Raw genomic sequence first — 25,441 nt, forward strand, 5'->3', positions numbered from 1 at the left:
CCCCAGCTATAGAGAATTTTCCAGCAGAGTGCCTTGGCACGCAGATTAAATATCAGCTCTTCTGAGTTTTTAGCCTGCTGAACCATACTGCATATTCTGGACTTGCCAATGTTGAATCAAGTTAATCTGTTCCTTATACATAAACACACACAACACACACATCTTATTGGTTGTTTCTCTGGAGAAGTCAGACTAATACAACTCTCAGACAGGAGACATAATTCCTTCCTACAAAGTGACAGAGTAACAGGGGGAGTTTCCCAATGATAAACAAGATTCTATAATGAACAAGTCCAACTCACACACACAAGTTTCCAAATACCAGTTTAGAGCTTTATTATAAACTATGAACAAACTAGGTTTACCATAGGTTTGAGAAAAGCCTCCACCACAAAAAAGAGGCACACTAAAGAAGCCATGAGGAAACAGAAACAAAGCATGGAGCAGGGAGGGAAACAATCTGGAACAGAGCCACACAGGAGAATTCACTAAATCATACTCAATAAGCCTAAAGATGAGCCCTAACTCCCTTCTCCTATTCCAAAGAGAGCTCTCAACAACATATAAATGGCACATAAACCACAGAGCTGTGCCACTTCCCACCATTCATACCTGCCAGCAGAAAAAAAAATATGCATTTTGTAAAGAGGCCAGCTGTAACTGTGCTCATTTTTCACAAGCTTTCCTACTTTCTGAAGCATTCACATCCATCTTTTAAAAATCAACAACCTATTAAAATATCCCCCCACAGAGCCGGCCAGCGTTAGGTTGTGCAATGTCTATAGGCGTTTGGACCCTTGCGTAGAAGGGCTCCAATGATTTGTTTTTGCTGTTTTGAAAGTCTTAATCATTTTTATTTTTAAAATTGTTTGATTTTGTTCTTGGTTTTTTTGAGGGTGGGGTAGGGTTTGGGTAACCCCCGGTGGTGCTCAGAGGTTACTCTTGGATCTGTGCTCAGAAATCTTCTGGTGGGTTCAGGGGACCATGGGATGCCCGGGATTGAAGCTGGATTGGCTGTGTGCAAGGCGAATGCCCTACTCACTATACTATCCCTCTGACCCTGAACTTGTATTTTTAAATAAAGGACAATGGAGCACAAGAAAAATATATATATGCATGTTAAGTCCTTCAACAGAATCAGAAGCATGGAGAGATATAGAAAGGATACAGGTCTCTGCAGGTATCAGAAATGAAGTCAATATATTTGTTTGCATGTGCTGAATTGCCTAGTACTATTACAAATGTTTGGTTACATATGTCAGCATAGTTGCTATAGGTCTTTTTGCTTTAATATTGTCAGACTTGGCCAAAATTCACCAAAACAATGCTAAGCAAAACAATGTTCTTAATGTTCTTTATAAATGGATGCTGATAACAGAATGGTTTGATAACACACTATATAAAATATGAATAATGAAGTCACACAAGTAACGACTGGGTTTTTAAAATTTTGACAATTATGTGCTAAATTACTCTTTGTTTTGCTTTGTTGGAGGCCACTAACTACAGTGCTCAGGGGCTACTCCTGTATGGTGCTCAGAGGTAGTTGGGGTAAATTTTGATGCCAGGGATCTACTCAGGACCTCCTGTAAGCAAAGCAAGCACTCCAATTGTTTAAGCTATCTCTCTCCACCACTCATTTACTTAGTTTTTGGGTAACAACCAGCAGTGTTCAGGGATTACCCCCGGCTATCCACTCGGGAATTACTCCTGGTGGAGCTCAGAGAACCCTATAGGATGCCAGGCATTAAACTCAGGCCGGCTGCTTGCAAAGCAAGCATCCTAGCCACTGTACGGTTGCTCCAGTCCCCACTTTAGTTATTTTTAAACTAGAACATACACTATTGTTTCCACTAATAAAAATGAGCACGATCTTGATTATTCTAAGAATGATACTGCTGACATTTTATTGTTCTGTGGAAAATGTACAAGTTCTTAATAGTATGAAAAAGAACTCAATTTGGGCAAAAGCATTATCATTAATATCTTCAATGTGCTGAGAGAACATATTGTATCCAGGGAATCAAAACAGGAAGCTATAAAAAAGAACAAGCACTGAACTGCACTAACAAGAAATCTCACACTGGTGAAGCATGAAATGTGCACATGTGTTTGTGTTTTTCATGAATTTGAAAGCCTTTTGCAAGATTTTGAAGGCTTCCGCAGTTAAAGGCGCTATACTTTCGTATGTTTTAAACTCAAAGCTTCACACACTTAGATAACCTAACAGGTCTGCGGAAATAACAATGCAAGAGAGCTGTGAGAAGAGATGAGAGTGAGGGAATATACTGAAGTTTAAGAAACTGGAAAAGAATGCTTCCCTATATCACATGCACCCTCGTTTTTATCATTCCCCTATACGCACTTTCCAGGTATAACAACCCAGGTCCCTTAACGGTTTCTGCTATTTAACAACTATACGTCTTTGCTCATTTTTTTTCTCTCTACCAGGAGTACCCTTCTCTCCCCTCTTAACCTATTTAAATCCTATTCATCCCTTAAAATTTCTCCTCAGCACACAAACCAATCTTGGAACCCAGAAGCTTTTGGCAGAAATCCCTCCAGACTTATTACCAAAATATCAGAAATCCAAAATCGCGTGACATCATATGCTCTTCATAATCAGCAATAGAAAACAAATTATCTAATGATGCCTTTTCAGCAGGTCTGACTGTTGGGGAAAATTCCAAATAATAATGGTGGGGCTTTTGTCGAAATAGTAAATGTGATCAAAGTGGAGAGAGAGTAAAGTGGAAATCATCTGCCACATAGTCAGGGGGAGGGGTGGGATGGGGGGGGTACACTGGGGTTCTTGGTGGTGGAAAATGTGCACGTGGTGAAGGGATGGGTGTTTGATCATTGTGACCAATACTTAAACTGGAAAGCTTTATAACAGTTCTCATGGTGATTCAAAAAATAAAAATTAAGAACAATTGAAAAAAAATTTCTCCTCAGTTGGTGAACATTCCTCCTTGACTCTGAGCCAATTCTCATTTTTTAAAAAATTTTGCTGACATTTCTTTTATAGTCTAAATTGACTATACAATCTTGAAGATTATGTCCCCATTGACTTTCCATTTCCAAAAGCATAGTTCAGTATATACAGCACATAATACATTAGTCAGTTTTAGGTTTTACAGTACTCACCATTTTGGCGTGCAGATCAATCAATTTTCGCACACGAAATGGTTTAACTAAGAAAGGTTTATAAAAAAAAGTATTATGCATCTGATTCAGAATGAAAGGAAACCATATTGTTCATAATTAATATAGCTTTTTCAGATAACACATCAATAAAATATTCTATTCAGTTGAGCCATTAAGCAAGATGGTCTTAGATAAAAGTGCTAAAAGCAGCTATTACAAAATCTCTCATTATACCAATGTTAGTAGTTATTTATATTTCATAAAGGACAACACAAATACTAATTCCACAGAGTGAATACAACACAGCTAGAATGAAAATACTCACCGTTCTCCTTTTTGGTAAGTAAATATAACAAACGGCAGACATACGGGCACTGTTAAAATAAAAAGATTTTTTTTTTTAAATGAGTGACATATTTTAAACAACAAACTGACCCATAGTCAATCCTTAACTGCTTGAACAAAAATGCTTCAGGATTTCAGAACAATAGTTTCACAAAGTTTCTCTTTTGTGTACAATACAGTAGGGATTTTTAAACAATATTTTTAGTTTGCATGCCATTTAAAATTATTTTTAATATAAAAATACTGCACTTAGAAAAAAAATTTGCCCATCAGGTCTCCTACATAACAAAATTTCATGTATTCCTACTAACTTAGAGGCCAGAAAGATAGAAACGGGGTGAAGGCTCTGGCCTTGTATGCAGTCAAGCCCTGTTCTATCCCTGGCAGCATATATGGTCTCCCACATACTGCCTGCAGTGATCGCTGAGAACAAAGCTAAGAATAAGCCCTGAGCACAGTGAGGTGTGCCCCCCACACACACACACAATATAAAAGATACAAACTTAAGGAGCTAGGGATATAAGCTCAATAGAGGGCACATGGTTTGCTTGTATAAAGCCCTGGGTTTGATTCTCAGCATCCACCCTGCCTCCAAAAAGATACAATTGTAAAGCTTTTATCCAAATTTCTCACTTAAAAGCTCTTCTTCATGTGATTTGGTCTTAAAACTTATCTTTTGTAATTATCTTAATAACCCAGTGAATGGACTATAACAATTTAACTATTTAGTTGCAAGTTGCACACACTGAAAAATTTGTAACAAATTTGTGAATCAGGGGGTCCCTTTTTGAATGTCCACTTGTTGAAGTTTTTTTCTAGATCGGGTGAGCAAACTATGGTCCATCTGTTTTTATATTTACTGTTTCATGCGTCATCAACATACTGGTTTAAAGATGGTGAATGGTTGCTTTCTTGCTACATTCGAGCTGAATCATTGTGACAAAAACTACGGCCTTGACCCTTAAATTTAAGTATTAACCAACTACCCCATTAGGAAAAAGTTCTCCGACTCTTGTTCTACATGTCAGAAAACTGAAAAAGTGGATTATTTAATTGGAAGTAGGTATTTTGTTTTCTTTAAACAAACTTGCATTTTAGTGGTCAAAATTCTAAACCTTAAGTCTAAATAAAGGTCAGCAATCCTCAGTTCAATCCTCAGCACCTCTGAAATCAAATAAAGTATGGCATTCCATATTTTCCATATTGCTTCTCTTCCGGGAAGTAGGTTCACGAGATTCTCTTGTATATTTGTTTTCAAATGATAGCAAAATAGAAAAAGGCAGGGCCCCGACTCCTCCTGCCAACTAAGGAAGCAACTTTCTAATCAGTATCATGAAAACTACTCCAGTTCAACAAATATTTGCAACTGGTTGAACAAACATTGATGAGTAGCTCCTATTTATTCATTCACTCATGAAACAAATATTTCTTGAGCGATGAATAAGGCAAACACAAAGGTCTACTCTCAAGAAGTTGATTTCTTAGGGACCACCGAGAGAGGCACTGTGAGAAGGGCAGGCCTGGCAATGCTGCATTGTTCAGGCCTGGCAGCGCGTCAGGGGAACTGGGCCAAGCTCAGTGGTCTACGGTAACTAAGCTCAGCTCGGGGTCTGGCACCTGAGCTATCCCCCCAGACGCCGGAAGTCAAAGGTTTGTGTGTCATGAATACCGGGACTAAATACTTGGGTTATAAAAGCTCAGTGCTTGCCTGGAAAAACTCAGTCTATTGAGTGATTATAGGAAAATGTAAGACAAGTATTATTATTTCCCGTTCTTTATAAGTATATTTTATGAATATGCTTAAATGCAAAAATCATTTATGCTACAATTGATACCATTTATATCGAGAAATAATATGATCATTATTAAGATTATCATAATTATTAACATTAACAATTATTAAGAATTGTTAAGAGAGAAGTAAAAGCTAAGGGAGAATCAATCACCGACTACTTATTCAACCACTCCTGTGTACCACAAGGCAAGCAGGACGGATGCACAGTCTTTACTTTTTCTCTAGACTTTAAGGTCAAGAGACACTTCCTTCTTCCTTTATAGAAAAAAGATTTCTTCTGAGCCTTAGTCCACCCAACCACGTTATCTCTAACTTACCTTCACCCTATTTATTTACTACTGTTACAGCAACTTCTCAAAAATTCACTGAGAACTTAGGACTCTAACTCAGCTTCTATTCTATTCCTTATTGCAGTATCATGCTAGACTTTAATGTCTGTATCAACAAGTCACATTGACTTTTTATCTTACTGTCCTTGTTTCCAAGGACTTGATTAGGACTTAAAGAAGTACTACATACTAGATACCCTGGAGTGATCTTGCTTTCTTTTTTGTCAACTAGGGGTTCTTTTATATTGTACCCAACTCTTTAAGTATATTTATAAGCTGGCATGAAACAAAAGAATCTGTAGTTTCCTAAAACAACATTTAAGTGGGAACACTGGACATAGAATAAGCTTTCTCCCAAGAATTTTTTGCCAAACCTTTCTGACTTTAACAGTCTCACAGAAAGATAAGGGCAACCTAGGCAGATGATAAAAGCTTAGGGATTATCTAAATGTGTAGAATACATAAGGGAAACTACTAGAAAACTGGGACTTCCCCTAAGAGGTATGCCCTAACTACATGGCTATGAAAGAAAAACGAGTTCTGTTGCTCTGCAGAGCAACTTGCCTGTTGGGGTTGGGTGAAAGGAAAAGAAAGTTTCTACGAAGAAAGTTAAACACAAACTGGTCCTATGTAAGTCTGCATTGGTTTGAATTTACACAAGTGGTATAATCTAGAAAACCTCAAATGAAAAGATCAATTTAAAGCAATTTCAGCTATGTGTACCTCTCAAAGTGTGTGTGTGCATGTGTGTGTATGTATATATATGTGTATATACACATATATGTATATATATGTGTGTATATATATGTGTATATATGGATATATATGGATATATATATATAAATAAAAGACTTTCTTATCTCTAAACATAAGAAAATGCCTATAGCCCAAGAAAAAAGATAGCCCAATTAAAATCTGAGCAAAAGACTGCTGTTTTGGGGAGGGGGGGTGTTGTTATTTTTGTTGTTGGGAGACATCTGGCTGTTCTCAGGGCTTACTCCTGGCTCTCTGCTCAGGGATCAGGAGACAATATGGGGTACTGGGGATCAAACCCAGGCAGGCCACATGCAAAGCAAATTCCCTACCCACTGAATTATCACTTCACCCCCGAGTAAAAGAATTTGAACAGACAGTTCTCCAAAGAATATATACTAATGACTAACAAGCACACAAAAAGATTCTCAATATCACAAATCATTAGAGAGATGCAGATCAAAACCACAATGAAATAACATTTCATATACCCTAGATGTCTATAATTTTAAAAAAGCAATCAGGGTCAGGAATACAGCCGAGTAGTAGAGCACTTGCCTTGCAGTATATGTAAGGTTCAAGTCCCAGCATCAAAAAAAAAAAAAAACCCAAGTAGCTAGATAAATAAAAAGTGTTGCGAATGATATAATGAAAATGGAACTCTCATATACTTGTAATGGGAGTATAAAAAGTTCCACATAATGAAAATGGAACTGTTCTATATCAGTGTGGAAAATGGCTTGATGGTTTCTTGAACTGCTAAACCTGGAATTACCAAACGATACAGCAATTCAACTACTACGTATATATCCAAAAGAACTGAAAGTGGGGGTTGGAGAGTTAGTATAGCAGCAAAGGCGGGAAAGGCACTTGCCTTAAAGAAGCTGACCCAGGTCTGACCCCCAGCACCACATAACCCCCCAACCCCTTAGGAGTGATCCCTGAGCACAGAGAAACGAGTAAGCCCCGAATACTGCCGGCATGGCCCCCCAAACAAAATCTGACTAGGTTAATAGCTGGACATATGCATGCATAGTATAAGATTACTGCCATGAATCATGTACTTTGAGTAGATGGTATAGTATGTGACCAATATCTCAATAAAGATGCTTTTTGAAAAGTTGCCAGAGAGAAAAGAAATGGAAGATTATGATTAGACTGATCCAACACCTACAGAAAAGAACTAGTGCGACAATACTGTCAATGTCCGGAGATATTTGACTGTCAGCTGTGTTCCAAACACAGCAAGACGAGATTTCAAGAAGAAGGGCATAACAAAGACACTTTCAGCCAGTTTTTATCATCAAAAGATCCTACGTGAAAAAAAGGAGTTGTTGGGTTTTTAGGCCACAGTGGCGAGGCTCAGGGGTGACTCTGGCTCTGTGCTCAAGAATGACTCTTGGAGGTATTCAGGATACCATATGAAATGCCATAAGAATATTTTTTCAGGGGCTGGAGCAATAGTACTGTGGGTGAAGATGCTTCCCTTGCACATGGCTAACCCAGATTTGATCCCTGGAAGCCCAATCTGGTCCTGAGGCCACCGGGAATAATCCCTGAGCACAGAGCCAGGAGTAACCCTGAGCACCTTCAGGTGTGGCCCCAATATGGAAATACAGCAAGATACTAGAAGCTAAAATGAAATCAGAGTAGCAATGTCAATATCGACAAAACTGACAAAACACAAAATGTATTTCTAAAACAAAGGGTTACTCTATAATGAAAGGTTGATTCGCCAGGATTATATGAAAACTACAGCTGTGTATAAATCTGATAATAAATCTGAAGTAGGGGCTGGAGTGATAATACAGCAGGAAAGGCATTTGTCTTTGCATGTGGCTAAATTCAATCCCCAGAACCACAGATGGTCCCCTAAGCCAGTCAGAAATGATCCCTGAGCACAGAACCACGAGTAAACCGTGAGCACTGCCGGTGTGGCTCCAAAACCAAAAGATAAACAAAATAAATGCAAAGTATGTAAAGCAAAATGTGATGGAACTTTAGGGCAAAACTTGATAAAGATGACTTACAGAAAAAGATTATCAATATAACCCACTCAGTAATAAATGGTCAGCTACAAAAATAAATTCATGTGGATACTGAATATTTCAATTCCAATAATCTTTCTTCCCTCGTTCTACTTCAACAACTCACTGCATAGTTGCTCTTGAATCCTGTCACCACCTGGGGCCATCCTCTGGTGAAATCTTAAATTCCAACGGGTACAATTTCCTAACAAGATTCAGCTTTCTTTCTGAATCTTGAATGTCACCAGAGCACCACAAACCTTAGCTGTGAGCATTATGAAATATACCCTCATCAGCCTTCACTTTCTTTTCCTCTCTGGACCCCCTGGTCCATCAATTCAGACACTCTTTCTCCTCCTTACCCAGTCCCAGAGAAAACACCCATGATTGCATACTAGTAATATCACAATTTTATGATTTCTAATCAACCTCAACTGGGCCTTCAAATCATCTGTTTCTAATCAGTTCAAATTCCATTTCCATCAGGAGCAATTTTAAGACTTATATTCTCTTTTCACACATAATAGTCTATCTTCCCTTCCGAACCCTCAGCAGAAAACCTTTGCTCCTACTTGAATAAAAAATTTAAACAAAACTCTCAAGACCACTGGGCAGGAATTTTAAATCCCTTTCACGCTGCCTACTAATCAACAAATTGATTAACATAAACACCAACTCTTTTGTGCTGATTGTCAAGAGAGGCATCTCTCTTCCTGGTTGAAAATTAATTCCTATGACTTTAATTTTCTTCTCCATGCTTATTTTCGGGCTGGAGCGATAGCACAGCGGGTAGGGCGTTTGCCTTTCACGCGGCCAACCTGAGTTTGATTCCTCCTCCCCTCTTGGAGAGCCTGGCAAGCAACTGAGAGTATCTCACTCGCACAGCAGAGCCTGGCAAGCTACCCGTGCCATATTTGATATGCCAAAAACAGAAGCAAGTCTCACAATGGAGATGTTACTGGGGCCCACTCGAGCAAATTGATGAAAAACGGGATGACAGTGATACAGTGATGCTTATTTTCATATCTCCTTTATATCCTTATATAATCCTGTGATTACTACACAGTATTTATTGTACTGATCTTTTCCCCTACTCTATATGATCTTCAAAGTTCAGTTTCTTTACTAGGTAGCTTGTTGCTTTCTTTGTTCTTTGTTTGGGGGCCACACCTTGCAGTGCTCGGGAGTTATTCCTGGCTATGAACTCAGAGATCACTTGTGGTGGTGCTCACGGGAGCACACAGGGTGCGAGGGATGAAACAGTGTCAGCCACAAGCAAGGCAAGTCTCCTCTGTACTATATCTACTATCTCTCCAGCCCCTTTGCGAGGTAGTTTACTTTGGCAAAGCTTCTAAAATGTTCCATGGCTCACTTGTAAATCTAATGTGAGAATTCTATGACATCAGTTTCCATGAATCCTGGCTCCAGTCATGTGACCCTGAGTTACAAATTTATTTGTACCTCAGATTCCTCATCTCTAAAACAGCGATGGGAGCAGGGAAATGGTTCCAAAAGGGATAAAGTACAGGCTTTGCATGCAGGAGTCCTGAGTTTAAGCCGTGGCATGACACAGTGCCCTGAGCACTGCATAAATAGCTCCTGAGCATTACCAAGTATGGAACCAAACCCAAAATATGTAGCACCGTAGCACTGTCATCCCGTTGTTCACTGACTTACTTGAGCGTGCACCAGTAACATCTCCATTGTGAGACTTGTTGCTACTGTTTTTGGCATATTGAATATGTCATGGGTAGCTTGCCAGGCTCTGCCATGCGAGCAGGATACTCTCGGTAGCTTGCTGGGCTCTCTGAGAGGAATGGAGGAATCAAAGCCGGGTCGGCCGAGCAAAAGACAAACGCCCTACCCACTGTGCTATCACTCCAGCCCAACCCAAAATAAAACAAACAAAAAACTCGAAACAGGGATAATAATAGTGCAAACCCTATCAGGTTGTCAAGAGGTTTAAAATGTTAAACCACATTTTCTTTGATGTATATTTCACAGTCAATGCACACTTTAGTTTGGTATAGCCACATTTTCTGTGTTCACCAGTGATACAGGGCTACTGACTACCATACTGAACCACATTGGAAAGTAAATTAGTAGATATTTGATAAATACCTAGAATGTTGATTTAAGAATAAAAAAAAAACTTTCAGACTCCCAGATAATTGCTCATAACAGTTCAATACCTGGTATAGTATGTAGTTAGTATTATTGAATGAACTTCTACAGAATGTGGAAAGTCTGTACGTCAAAATCAAAATATCTATCTTCTTACAAATTTCCTTTTACTGTTAAAGATATCATCACTCTGAAGTAGATTTATAAACTCAGATCTTTATCTCCTGACTTCACTTGATCTCATTTTGATACCAAGTCATATTAATTTTACCTTGACAAGTTCCTTTAAAACTTTTCCTTTTTTTTTAATGGAAAACTAATTATCAAATGCTTCCTTGCTAGTAGGGCTGTCTTTCTTGGGGGGAAACTCCAACAACAATAGTGAGTTTTGTGTTGAAATATGGAACGTAATCAAGGTAAAGAGAAAATGAAGTGAAATTCATCAGTTATACAGTTGGAGGTGGGGGGGGCGAGGGTGGGCGGTATACTGGGGTTTTTGGTGGTGGAATATGGGCACTGGTGAAGGGATGGGTGTCTGAATACTGTATAACTGAGACATAAACCTGAGAACTTTACTTTTTTTTTTTTTTGCTTTTTGGGTCACACCTGGAGATGCACAGGGGTTACTCCTGGCTCTGCACTCAGGAATCACTCCTGGCGGTGCTCAGGGGACCATATGGGATGCTGGGAATCGAAGCCGGGTCAGCCGCGTGCAAGGCAAATGCCCTACCCGCTGTGCTATTGCTCCAGCCCCCAAACCTGAGAACTTTATAACTTTCACATGGTGATTCAATAAAAATTAAAAAAAAAAAAAACTTTTCCTTTTTTTTAAATCTCCTCTACCAAAGCACATAACTAGAACAAAAATTGTCAAACTTTTTGGTTCCAAGATATCCCAAATCTTAAAAATTAAAGGAGAGCTTCTGCTTACTTAGGCTAGAACTTCTCAACATTTTTTCTGATCGTGGCCCCGTTTAGAGCCTGTTTTCTTCCTGTTCTCTCCGCCATCCAACCCTAGTGTCATGCCATGCACAACGACTTATGTAATTTTCACCCTTGGCCCTCTTTTAATATCCTGGGCCCCAAAGTGGGGTGGGAGATTATGGGGGTTGAGAAACAGTGGTCTAAAATATTATCTATCAATAGTCACTATAATAAGGAATTAAAATGGAGAACTTTAAAAATACTTTGAATTCATTAGAAAATAAAAAGTTGGGATATATGTTATAAGTGGCCAGGAATATTATAGCTCAGCAGTAGGGCGCTTGCTTTTCATGTTTAAAACTAACTCTAGGGGGCTGGAGTGATAGCACAGCGGGTAGGGCATTTGCCTTGCACGCAGCCAACCCGGGTTCGATTCCCAGCATCCCATATGGTCCCCTGAGCACTGCCAGGAGTAATTCGTGAGTGCAAAGCCAGGAGTAACCCCTGAGCATCACCAGGTGTGATCCAAAAATCAAAATAAATAAATAAATAAATAAAACTAACTCTGGGTTTGATCCCTGGAAACACAAAAATGACACATTTCATTAGAAAATAATTAGGTATCCCTAATTAAGAATGACTAGAGTGACACAGGTTTTTATTTCTACAAATGTCTTCAATGTTTCTGGCTTAATAGGATAGAGAATTATTTCTGCATTAAATTTGTTAGAGACATCGTCTTCACTGAAGTACACAAGGAAAATCTGGCCTCACAGATATGTAGTTGAAAGGAGGAATATTTTAATAACTCTTTCAGGAAATGTCGTTATTGAAAGGAAAAGAAAAAGAAAATTGTGGTTAGCTTTTGATACTACAGCAAAACCTGGTAAGCTGTGCTATCTTAGCTGCAATATGGAATCTGAAGCCTTATTCATGAACTCGCTTTGTAGTCTGCTCCATTAAAATTCATTAATACATCTTGTACTTTGAAAGAACCTTTTACCCATGCATGATTTTATAACATCATGCTTGGTCATCTGGAAAATATTGGTTTGCCTAATTATGCCACGTTTCCAAGTACTGATATTTTTCAACATATAATATCTAAAACTCATATCCATAAATACTATTACAAATCCCATCAGAAAATTATTTACATACTGGGAAGCTGTCCAGGTCACAGTGGCAGACACAAATTTTTGAACTTATACTTTTTTGCCTAACAGTTGAAAATTCATCACTGGCAACAAATACAGCCAGTCTGAAATTACAGATCTGCTCTCCTCATTTTTGAGAAAACTGCCAATTACCCAAATGTGAATAACCACAGTTAATTGCAGCAGTTAATCTTTCCAGTAAAATTGATTTTCTATATTTAAAAAACGAAAGCAACTAGTTTAGCTCACAGCTGAAGCACACAATGATTCTCCTCAGCTTCTCTTCGGATCAACAACTGGACTTTAAATATGCAGCAGGGTTTTGTTTGTGCTCTCCATTTCATCACACGAAATATTAAGGAATATCTCACAGTCCAAAATTTAATAAAGTTAATCAATTTCATTTTATCACTTCATCTGAAACACTCTTTTTGCTGCTGTTGGTCCACACCTGACAGTGCTCAGGGCTTACTCCTGGCTCTGCAATCAGGGATCACTCCTGGTGGCTTAAGGGACCATATGGGGTACTGGGGGTTGAACCCAAGTCAACCACATGCAAGGCAAATGCGCTACTTACTGTCCTATCTCTCCAGCCCCTGAGACATTCTTAAGTGAAACTCGCATTTTGGGGCTTTAACTGCAGTGACAATGCAAAGAGCCACTAGTACACTTTCAAGCCACTGTCCTGATTTTGTTGTTGTTGTTGTTGTTGTTTTTCTTTTTGGATCACACCGGTGATGCACAGGGGTCACTCCTGGCTCTGCACTCAGGAATTACCCCTGGCGGTGCTCAGGGGACCATATGGGATGCTGGGAATTGAACCTGGCTCGGCCGCGTGCAAGGCAAATGCCCTACCCGCTGTGCTATCACTCCACCCACCACCCCCCATGACCTGATTTGAATATAGGTGCCAGCAGTTTTGTCCACCATTGCTCTTCAGAGTGCATATATTAATACAGTGAAAACAGCAGATAATACCTTGATATTTCTATGACAATGAACTTGAGGGGGCTGGAGTGATACTACAGTCGGGGGGCATGTGCCTTACAAGCAGATGATTCAGGTTCAATCTCTGGCACCCCATACGGTCTCCAGCGCCTGCCAGGACGGATCCCTGAGAGCAGAGCTGAGTAAGCCCAAGCACTGCCAGCTGTGGCTCAAACGCCCCTCCCCCCCACGCCCCAAAAAGGAAAATTAATTTGCTTCCCCACGCCTACTAAAACATCTCTGGAAGGTCCCTAGAGTCTAAAAATCATGTCTGAGAACTGATAGTCTAGAACTTCATGTTACATACGGATTAGCACGTCAGTTTAACGAGTCTTGCTGACTCTAGCTTGCTTCTCTCCTAAATCTGTCATCTGGCACCACCAGAATCAGATTTCTGTAGTGCTACTTAAAAATGCCTGCCCCAAATTTTCAGTGAATCCCCCCACTGAATACAGGATCAACTCTTCAGCATCATGTTAAAAAATCTCTACAAATTTTCCTCATCCAGCTTTTTTAGTTTTACCACCCACCACTACTGAAACAATTCTTAATAAGGAAGTCTGTTCTACTCAAGGTCTACTTAACTACAATTTACTCATCTCATAAATTTTGTTCTATCAAACATCATTTTTCTCCCATCAAATCTGAATTCCTATTCAATTCCAAGGCTTAGCTCAACAACCTCATGCTTTATGATGCTTTTTCCAATCACTCTGTGATTAGAGTGATCACAGTGTTCTCTTCCTTCCTAGAAGTATCACAGTATGATTACACACCGCTTTTGATCATTCTTTTTCTCAGAATGCCAGCAATCAAACCAAGGGTCATACACATGCAAGGCAAACGCTCCTCTACCACTGAGTTCCATCATTTTAATACCCCTGTCCAATTATTTTAATTGCTGACTTGTTATATAACTGTATGTGCTTTCCTGACAGCCCTGACTTGATTACAAATCCCCGAAACACAGGAATATTTTGCTAACCTTTAAATTTTTCAGAATATCTACCTTGCACTATAAAAAGGACGCAATGAACCAAGTAATAGCAGTGATGCAAGGGTTCCCCTTTTGTGCTCAGTGCTCTGAGCTTGTGTCTCAGGGCCCCCCCACAGGTTTTCAGCCAACCAGGCCAGCACCTCAAAGCAAGGCCCAAGGATGCAGTGTTACTCAGGCACTGTAGTGCCAGGGATATCCAGGCCACACTGGCAGTGCTGGACACCAGCAGGACCATATCCAGCAGTGCTCAGGGGTCTCCAGGGATATAGCCAGTGATGCTCAGGGGACCATGTTGCGCCAGGAATCAAATCCGGACTAGATGCATGCTAGGCATATGCCCTAACTGCTGTACTCTCCCCTGTGTCCTAGAAGTATTAACTCTTAAAATAAAATTAAGATAGATGAATTCCTCTCCCAAAGGCAAGAGGAATTTGGTTACGTGAATGATCTGCAAACTACTGATAGTTCATGCATATCTTCCAAATGGGTAGTAGGTTGATTTCTCAGAATTATTAATACTTTTAATATGAGTAATTATTCTACTTAATCAAAGTCAGTTCACTCTCATCTTCTGAAGAGCAATCCTCTCTTTAATAATTCCAGTGAAGCTTTTTTTGCTGTGTTAATTAAGAGCATGTAGACCAAGGTACCCAAAGGACCCTGCTGACATGGTTTAAAACAGAAAATATGGGGCCCAAGGATACCTCAGTGGTAGAGTGCGTACTCTAAAGATTTGATCTCCACATACCAAGTGTAATCTCTAGCACTACAACAAAGTGTATGATCTCTTTTTTTTTCTTTTTGGGTCACACCCGGAGATGCACATCGGTTACCCCTGGCTCTGCACTCAGGAATTCCTCCTGGAAGTGCTCAGGGGACCATACAGGACGCTGAGAATTGAACCTGGGTCGGCTGCGTGCAAGGCAAATGCCCTACCCACTGTGCTATGTGTATGAGTGCACAATCGAAGTGTGCAACACCTGGTAAGTACTACGACAAAGTGTGCATCTCCTGGCAAGCACGCCAATTAGAGTATACAACCCCTATCAAGCACAACCAAGTATGTAACAGTCCCTCATTATCATCACAATAAATAGTGAATGGGGAACAGTTAAGTAGGAATAAAAATTAACAAAACTTGAGAACACACTGAAGCACTATTTTCAAAACTTAAAGGAAAAAGAAGGCAACCATTGCCCTAGATCAGCAGAAACTCAAATTTTAAGGCAACTATATCTCATTTCCTTAAGAGATATAAAACCAAATATGCTATTAAAAAGTTATTTGTCAACCTGAGAGACAGGCGTAAGGATATTATATCATCATTCTTACTTTTTTCTTTATTTGATATATATTGTAATAGAAATAAGTACAGATATGTTATGTGGCACTTTAAAACACATTATTGCACATCATATACAAGAACATATCATTTGACCAATGCACAGTAATGTTCGATTTTTACTTACTAGTTTATCATCCTGCAATGAAGCAAAAAAGAAGCCATAGAGCACATTAATTTGCTCCTTGTGATCAATGAAGTCAAACATTGCAACCAACCAACGATAAAAAAGTACCTAACAAGAGAAAAAAAAACGCTTATCTTCAGAGAAATATAACTGGCATAGAAGAGCTTAATCCTCCCTGCCCCTCACCACACACAGACACAGACACAGACACAGACACACACACACACACACACACACACACACACTCAGGGCTGCTTTAGAAGACTCTAGCACAAAATAGCATAATAGATTTTATTTCTCAGTAAAAAGATGTCTGTTCCACGGTCCTTGCATCAAGCTGTATTGTTCCAAAACTACAGGCTTTGCAAAAAAGGCCACTGCCATTATTTCCTAAGTGGCTCTTCTTTGCCAGCCCTTAAGTGGTTCTAAAGGACTCATCATCAAAATGTTTTAAAAGATTACCTTGGTGCTACCAGAACACTTCCCAACACAAAGCCAGGAGACAGCCTTAACCACAGAGTCTTCTGATATTAGGGTTGCTGGAATCATGCACTTTAATATCCGAGTACTTATGGAAGTTCCTGAAACAAGATAAATGCTAAAGTGAACTACAATTTAATATCTCAGTGGTCTTCTCACTGTTATTTACTCTTGGGCCTTAGCTACCTCACCTTCTACTCAAAGTAAAAAAGAAAACAATGATCAGTAATACTATCATTACAAAATGTAGTTCAACAACGAGGGATGTGGCGCAGTGGTAGAGGACATACATGCCTTGCCATACATTCCTTGCATATGTGAACCCCTCAGCTTGATCCCGCACTGCAAGAAAAAAAGTCAGAATTGTACCTTTCATTTCAAATATGGACTACAAAGCAAGTTCATTGCTACAATAATTTTAATCCAAGAGATAAAAATAATTGGGGAATTAGCTGTGATACTTGTACGTAAGGAATGTGCCAAGAAAAATTCTAATACATATGCTTTGAAAGGGTAAATAATATGGTATGTGAACTGTCACTGCAAAAAAAAAAAAACGCTTTGGGCTATGAACGTGTCTCAATAGTAAAGCACATGCCTTATATGAATAAATCTTTCACTCTGGAGATTTCAGGGATTATTTATTTTGCTATTAGTATTACTATTTTATGTTATGGGAAACTCCCCAGCAGTGCTCATGGCCACGAGGACCACACATGGCAAAGCCAGGAGGGTGAGCATGTAAGGCTATGACTCGAACTTGGGACTCTGAGAATTCAAGAAATGTGCTCCACCTCTTTGAGCTACCTCCCCGGCCCTGTATTATTATTGGTGGCAGAATAGATTGTAATTTATTTATAGCTATTTACAGACAACTCGCAGAGACTATCACTATTAAGAATAAACATTTATATATTCCACCCCCCCCACTCCAAAAAAAATGAGGATGGCGTTCTCCCTGGAATTCGCTGGCAGTAATATTCTATACTAGTCAAATCTTTTTCACATATTCCCGTTCTCATGACACTCTTTCATCTGGTTGTAGAAGAGATGTTGCAAAGAACAGCTTTACATATACCCTATATCAACCCCTGCTTACTTATGCTTCAAGAATTAACTATGTATCTCATTGATTTCCTTTTGCTGTATTTACACAGTATTTTATTGGCATTATAGTGTGATCATAATCATTCTCTTAAAACTCACAAAGCAGAATTCTGAGTAACACCTTAGACACACATATATTTAAGAACTATTTTACATGAGTTACAGAGTGGCAATGATATTCATTTACCATAATAACAGTTGTCAATGTCTCTTGAAAGTAGCATTTTTAAAAACATTTTATACATATCTTTAAATACTGTTTTATATGAATTATAGCACAGTGATCACATTCATTCACTGAAATAACACCATTCTTAACTTCTAAAAGAAACATTCTCAGAAACATCTTATTTACATGTATTTTGAGGAGTTCTGTTTTCCTTATTCCTAAAACAAAAATTGTAGGGCTGGAGAAAGAGTACAGTGGCACTTGCCTTCCATGTTGCCAACCTGGTTTCAATCCAAGGCACCCGGTATGGTGTGCCAAGCCCTGCCAGGAGTGATCCTTGAGCGCAAAACCAGGAGTAAGCCCTGAGCACTACTGGGTGTGGTCCAAAAACAAAAAAATCCAACTTTTTATATATTTAAAGATACATAAAATAATCATTTGATTTGTATTGAAATGATTACTTTCAAGCTAATTAATAAATTTTCACTTCACATAATTGTCATTTTTCTTTGACACGGACCTAAAATCTACCCTTTGGGCAATTTTCCAGTATTCAATACAGTATTATCAACTGTAGTCATCATACTGGACTGGAGCAATAGCACAGTGGGTAGGGTGACCGCCACCTTATAGAGCCCACTAACCGGAGGTACAAGCTTGCAGTGACACAACTTCTGGCAGAAATTCTCTGGACTTGATTACTAAAATACCAGAAATCCAAAACCTCACATACTCTTCATTCTCAGCAATGGAAAACAAATTATCAAATGATGGCTTTTCAGCAGGTTTGTTGGGGGAAAATTCCAAATAATAATGAGTTTTCTGTTGAAATAGTGAATGTAATCAAAGTATAGAGAGTAAAGTGAAGATCATTAGCCATACAGGTGCAGGGGTGGGATGGAAGGGAGTATACTGGGGTTCTTGGTAGTGGAACATGTGCACTGGTGAAGGGATGGGGGTTTGATTATTGTATGACTGAGACTTAAACTGAAAGCTTTGTAGCTTTTTTCATGGTGATTCAATTTAAAAAAAAATAACTGTACAATCAAAACAAGTTTTTAGATGAAGAAGGAAGCAATATAGTTTTAGAGAGACACTAATCAGCTTATCAGAGATTCTGAAAAGGATATTAGAAATAAATAATTAGAAACTACTTGCTAGAAGAAAAGGTCGGGGAGATGGCTCAAAAAGCTGGAGCACATGTCTGGCATGTGCTAGGCTCCAAGTTTAATCCTCAATACCTCATGACCACGTGAGCATGCAGAGTACAGCACTGGCGGAACCCAGCAGCAGCAGCCCTAACAGCATCACCTTACCATTAGGACTGGCACGGCCATGACAAGTGGCACAGGAATTGCCCCCGGGCTCCTGAGCACAGCTGAGGATACGCCCCTTCACCCCTCAAAACAGCAGGAAACCAGATTCTATTAGGTCAAATTTAAGTTTTGAGGAAAGCAAAAACAATTAATATGGACCTGGGGAGTCTAAATCCAGCTAGTAACATGTTCTTTAAAATACACGCCAAGAGGGGCTGGAGCAATAGCACAGCGGGTAGGGCGTTTGTCTTGCACGCAGCCGACCCAGGTTCGATTCCCAGTATCCCATATGGTCCCCTGAGCACCGCCAGGAGTAATTCCTGAGATGCAGAGCCAGGAGTAACACCTGAGCTGGGTGTGACCCAAAAACAAAAAGAAAAAAAAAACATGCCAAGAGCTAAATAGCTTAACTGGCTAAGCTCATTCTTTTCGTGCAGGAGGTCCGGGTACCATATGGTTCCCGGAGCATCACAGGAGGTGACTGCTGAGCAGACTCAGGAGCAGCCCCCAAGCACCGCTAGTTGTGGGCCCCCAAATATTAAAGATTAATTATAGGGACCAAAGTGATAGTAAAGCAGGTAAGGAGCTTGCCTTGCACATGACCAACCCGGGTTCTATCCCCAGCACCCCACAGGGTCCCCCACACCCCATCAGGATTGATACCTCAGAACAGTGCTAGGAATAAGCCCTAAGCACTGCTAGGTGTGGCACTAAAAAACAAAAACAACAAAAATGGTTATTAAAAAAAAACACATCTGTACCATAACTATAAAATTTGGGGTTGATTTTTGGACCATGCCTGGCTGTACTTGGGCTGGAGCCATAGCACAGCGGTTGGGGGTTTGCCTTTCGTGCAGCCAACCCGAGTTCGATTCCTCCGCCCCTCTCGGAGAGCCCAGCAAGCTACCGAGAGTATCGAGCCCGAGCGGCAGAGCCTGGCAAGCTACCCATGCGTATTGGATATGCCAAAAACAGTAACAATAAGTCTCTCAATGAGAGACGTTACTGGTGCCCGCTCGAACAAATCAATGAGCAACAGGATGACAGTGACAGTGACAGTAACCTGGCTGTACTCAGGACTTATTTCTGGTGTTGCCCAGGAGACCCAATACAATGTCAAGGATCAAACTTGAGTCAGCCACAAATTGGTGAACCCCTCCAATCCCATCACATTTGGGGGGGTGTTGGGCCATATCCAGCAGTGCTTAGGGGCTACTCCTGGCTCTGTGCTCAAGAGTCACTCCTGTAGATGCTCAGGGGGGCATATGTGGTGCCAATGATTGGAAAACAGGATTGGCGGCATGCAAAGCAAGCACCTTAACCTGTACTCCTCTCTCCAGCCTGCCAGCTACACATTATATGCTAGCATATAAAATAGGTAATCCAGTATGAAAGGGTCAGGAAATACTATAAAGTATCCAATTTTGAAAGATGAAAACTTAACAGAGGAGGTGCAAGACTACATAAAGTCTGAGCTGAGCTGCCTTGTTCCCCAGCATGTGAGAAGGGAACACCAAGTAAAATGTGGTTGGAGATCCCGCCTGGGAAGGGAGATGCTGCTGAAAGTCGACTAGAATCTGAACACAATGGCCACTCAATACCCCTATCGCAAACCACAACACTCAATTGGAGAGAGAGATCAAAAGGGAATACCCAGCGCAGAGGCAGGGTGGGGTGGGGGGGAGATGGGATTGGGGGGTGGGAGGAATACTGGGATCACTGGTGGTGGAGAATGGGCACTGGTGGAGGGATGGGTTTGCGAACATTGTATGAGGGAAAAACAAGTTTGAAAATGTGTAAATCTGTATCTGTACCCTCACGGTGACTCACTAATTAAAGGATTTTAAAAAGACTACATAAAGTGGGGTTGGAGAGAGAATGCAGTGAGTAGGGTGCTTGCCTTTCATGCGGTGGACCTGGTTTGTTCCCTGATATCCTATACAGTCCCTCAAGCACCTCCAGGAGTAATTCCTGAGTACAGAGCCAGGAATAATGCATGAGCATCACTGGATATGGCTGAAAAAGCAAAAGAGAGAGAGAGAGAGAGAGAGAGAGAGAGAGAGAGAGAGAGAGAAAGACTATATAAAGAAAATGGCAGGTTATCTGAAAGGAAGGGGTCGCAGGGATAGGATAGTTGGTACAGCACCTGCCTTGCACACAGCTGACTCAGGCTTGAGTCCCAGCACCCCATATGGTTCCCTGAGTCCACCAGGCATGATGCCTGAGAGCAGAGTCAGGAGTAAGTCATGAGCACAGCTGGGAAGGACCCGAACTCAAAAAAACGGTAGTAATAAAAGAAACAGAAGATGCAAGAAAAAACACATCCACTATTCATGGTTTAGAAGGATTAGCATTATGGGGCTGGAGCGGGTAGGGCGTTCACCTTGCACACGGCCAATCCAGGTTCGATTCCTCCATCCCTCCCGGAGAGCCTGGCAAGCTACCAAGAGTATCCCGACCACATGGCAGTACCTGGCAAGCTACCTGTGGCGTGTTCGATATGCCAAAAACAGTAACAACAAGTCTCAAAATGGAGATGTTACTGGTGCCCGCTCAAGCAAATCGATGAGCAATGGGATGACAGTGATACAGTGATACAGCATCATTAAAAATGACCACACTACGCAAAGCACTATATAGATTCAATGCAATCCGAGCACTGCAGTGCAGCCCTGGAGGGCCCTAGCACTGCCACGGCAGCATGGCTATCCTCAGCACCACAAGGTGCAAGCAGCACAGCATCCTGAGGCCCTTGCATTGACCCACTGGCCTAGTTGGCTGAGAAACTCTGACAAGACTCCTGGATCTCCTGAGCACAAATTGGATGTCCCTCCCCACATATTCCCATGACTTTTTTTCTTTTTTTTTGGGGGTGCACATCTAGTAGTGCTTAGGAGCTACTCCTGACTCTGTGCTCAGGAGTCATTCCTGGTGATGCTCAGAGGACCATATGTGGTGCCAGTGATCAGAAAACAGAATTGGCAGTATGCAAGACAAGCGTCTTAACTCCTATACTATCTACAGCATCCCCATAACATTTTGGTTTTATTTCTGGGTTTTGTTTGGGGCCATACCTGGCTATGCTCAGCGTTTACTCCTGGCTCTGCACTCAGGGATCACTCCTGGCAGGGCACGGGGGTCAACCATATGCAGTGCCATGAATCAATCCCAGGTTGGCTGAGTATAAAGCAGCCACCTTAGCCACTGTACTATCTCTCCAACCCCCACCCATGACATTTTTTAAGGACAAAAATGAGCCAAATGCGGTTAAAATTTAGATGAATGAAACTCCACAAGCAGCCAATGCAATATTGGGAAACACAAAGATGGGAGGTTTTTCTTAGCCCAACTTTAATTATACTACAAAGCTATTGAAAACAAAAGTGTGTGATCCTGGAACAAAGGAAGACACAGATCAATGAATTAGAATTGAGGACCCAGAGACAGACCCTTAGGTATATGGATGGTCAGCTAACTTTCAACAAAGGATCTAGAAGCATGAAAAGGAATAAGAAAAATACTCTTCAAAAAATGACATTTGAAAAACTGATTAGCCAAGGGCAAATAAACGAATTCAGATACCTGTCTCATACAATATATACAAGTTCCTTCAAAATGGAATTACGGGGGCCCAGAAAGATAGTACAGGAAGTAAGGTGCTTGCCTTGCAAGCATTTGACCCAGGTTCAATCCCTGGCACTCCATGGTTCCCCAAGCTAAGAACCAATAATGATTCCTGAGCTCAGAGCCAGGAGTAAGTCCTAAGCAGAGTGAGATGTGGCATAAAAAACAAAATAAGAGACAAGAAGAGGGTAAGGCGCTTGTCTTGCACAAGGCTGTCCCAGGATCGATCCCCAGCACCCCATATCTTCCCCCAAGTCCGCCAGGAGTGATCCCTGAGCACAGAGCCAGGAGTGAGCCCTAAGCACCACTGGCATTGCCCCCCCACCAATAAAAACAGAGCCTTGAGAGATAATGCAGAGTAGGGTACACAACAAACCCGGGTTCTATCCCCAGCATCCCATGTGGTCCCCGAGCACCACCAAGAATGATTCCTGGGAGCACAGCCAGGAGTCAGCCCTGAACATTGGGGGGATATGGTTCTGCTAAAACAAACAACAAAAAAAGAAAAGGATCCCATGGACTGAGAGAAAATATTCATTTACCAAACATCTGACAAAGCGCTAAACTCCAAGCACCTGTCAAGCTCAACAACAAAAGCACAAACAAATTCAACCAGAAATGGGAAAAACTCAATAGCTACAACTTCAAAGACAATATACAGAGAGTCACTAGTTATATAAACAACGAAGGGGGCAGAAAAATACTATAGTAGATAAGGCGCTTGCTCTGCATGTGGCCATCCCAGGTTCAAGCTCTGGCGTAAAGCTAGGAGTAATCTCTGAACACTGCTGTGTGTGGTCCTAAAACCAAAACCAAACAAAACACAACAATAACAATGAGGTCATCCCCTCACATCAGTGAGACTGGCACATCAAAATGAACAGAAACAATCAAGTACTGGGGGGGTGTGGGGGGGAAAGGAACCCACATCCACTATTGGTGGGAATATTGTCTAGTTCAACTTCTGTGGAAAACTGTATTGGAGTTTTCTAAAAACAGCACAAGGCCGGGGAGGGGGGGGCGCTGGAGGAATAGTACAGAGAGTAGGGCGTTTGCCTTTATCTTGCATGCAGCCAACCCAGGTTCGATTCCCAGCATCCCATATGGTTCTCCAAGCACCGCCAGGAGTAACTCCTGAGCGCAAAGTCAGGAGTAACCCCTGTGTATCGCCGGTGTGACGCAAAAAGCAATAAATAAATAAATAGAATTAAGACAGCACTAGAGACATCAAAAAAAATTAAGAATTAAAGTTCCATATAATCCAGCAATTCCATGTCTTTGGAATCTACCGCAAGAGTGCTCAAAAACATAAACTAAAAACTATAAGTTGGGAAGAGGTATTTGCAGATATATACTTGAGAAGGATTTGACATCTTAAATATACAAAGAATTCATACAACTCAACAACAAAGGAAAAAATAGCCCAATCAAAACATGGACAAAAGACCTGAATAGACACTTCTCTCTGAAGACAGACTCGTGAAAATATGCTCAATAGCACTTCTTATTAGGGAAATGCAAACCAAAACTACAATGAGATATCACCTCAAAACTACAATAACGGTTTACATAAGAAAGACTGGAAACAAAAAGTGCTAGCAAGGGTGTGGAGGGAAAGGCTTGCACACTGTTGCACACCAAACACGGTGGTAAACTAAATTAGTGCAGCCTATATGGAAAACAGTATGGAGATTCCCTAAAAAGTAAAAAAAAAATGGAGGTCACACTGATAATTCAAAGGGTTAGAGCACATGCTTTGTATGAGGAAGGCCCAGGTTTTATTCCTGTCACCGTGTCCCCTAAGCACTTCAGGGAGTGATCCCCAAGCACCGTAGCTATAGTCCCCAAATCAAAAGCAAACCAAAAAACTATTAAAATGAAAACAACATATGATACAGCAATATCATGCCTAGATACTTATCTGAAGGATACAAAAACACTGTTTGAAAAGATATTTGTCCTCTGTTTGTAGTAGCACTGTTACAACAGTCAAAAAATGAAGTCAAACCAAGCTGTGGTAAATATGCTCTATCGATTACTACTCTGCCATTAAAAAAATGAAATTGTGCTTTTCCAACAACATGAACAAAACCTGAGGTGACTATGTTAAGTGAAGTTGGGAAATATATGGAATATAAATAACCAAAGCAAACAAGCTGGCAAAAAGCAGGAAAAACAGTAGCCGGGGTGATAGTACAGTGGGAAGGGCCTTTGCTTTACACCTGACTGACCAGAGTTCAATCCCTGGCATCCAACATCAACATCATTTAATCCCCCGAGCACCACCAGGAGTAATTACTGAGTGCAAAGCCAGGAGTAAGCCCTGAGCATTGCCAGGGGTAACCCAAAAAGCAAAAATTATAACCCAAAGGAAAAACAGCAAAAAGAACTTTCAGGTCTGGAACAGTCGGGAGGGCCTAGCACACGGCCAACCCAGGTTCAATCTCTGGCATCCCATATGGTCCTCTGAGCACCACCAGATATTGTCCCAAGGTCGAAAAATAATAAATAAAACAATGAAAAAAGAATTTACAATCTTCGAAGTACCACAACCAGGTGTATGTAACCACCATAACTAATGATTGTGAGCCCCATAACAAAATGTATGAGTGATATGGACAGAGCCTGGAAAGATCCCGTGGCGTATTCGATATGCCAAATACAGTAACAACAACAGGTCTCATTCCCTTG

General features: G+C 40.7%; 1 protein-coding gene across 1 annotated transcript in view; it reads right to left on the bottom strand.

The window, feature by feature from the left end:
- The window catches only part of CENPI (centromere protein I), a 91,172-nt gene that overhangs the window by 60,511 nt on the left and 5,220 nt on the right, over positions 1-25,441 (bottom strand). Inside the window, exons 3-6 of the mRNA XM_004611687.1 lie at positions 16,517-16,635; positions 16,055-16,162; positions 3,473-3,521; positions 3,148-3,194 (exon numbers count right to left, since the gene is read on the bottom strand). Of these exons, the coding sequence (XP_004611744.1) occupies positions 3,148-3,194; positions 3,473-3,521; positions 16,055-16,162; positions 16,517-16,635 (323 nt within the window). The remainder of the gene's footprint in view (positions 1-3,147; positions 3,195-3,472; positions 3,522-16,054; positions 16,163-16,516; positions 16,636-25,441) is intronic.

Source organism: Sorex araneus, chromosome X (assembly GCF_027595985.1).
Source record: "Sorex araneus isolate mSorAra2 chromosome X, mSorAra2.pri, whole genome shotgun sequence".
Classification (NCBI taxonomy): domain Eukaryota; kingdom Metazoa; phylum Chordata; class Mammalia; order Eulipotyphla; family Soricidae; genus Sorex; species Sorex araneus.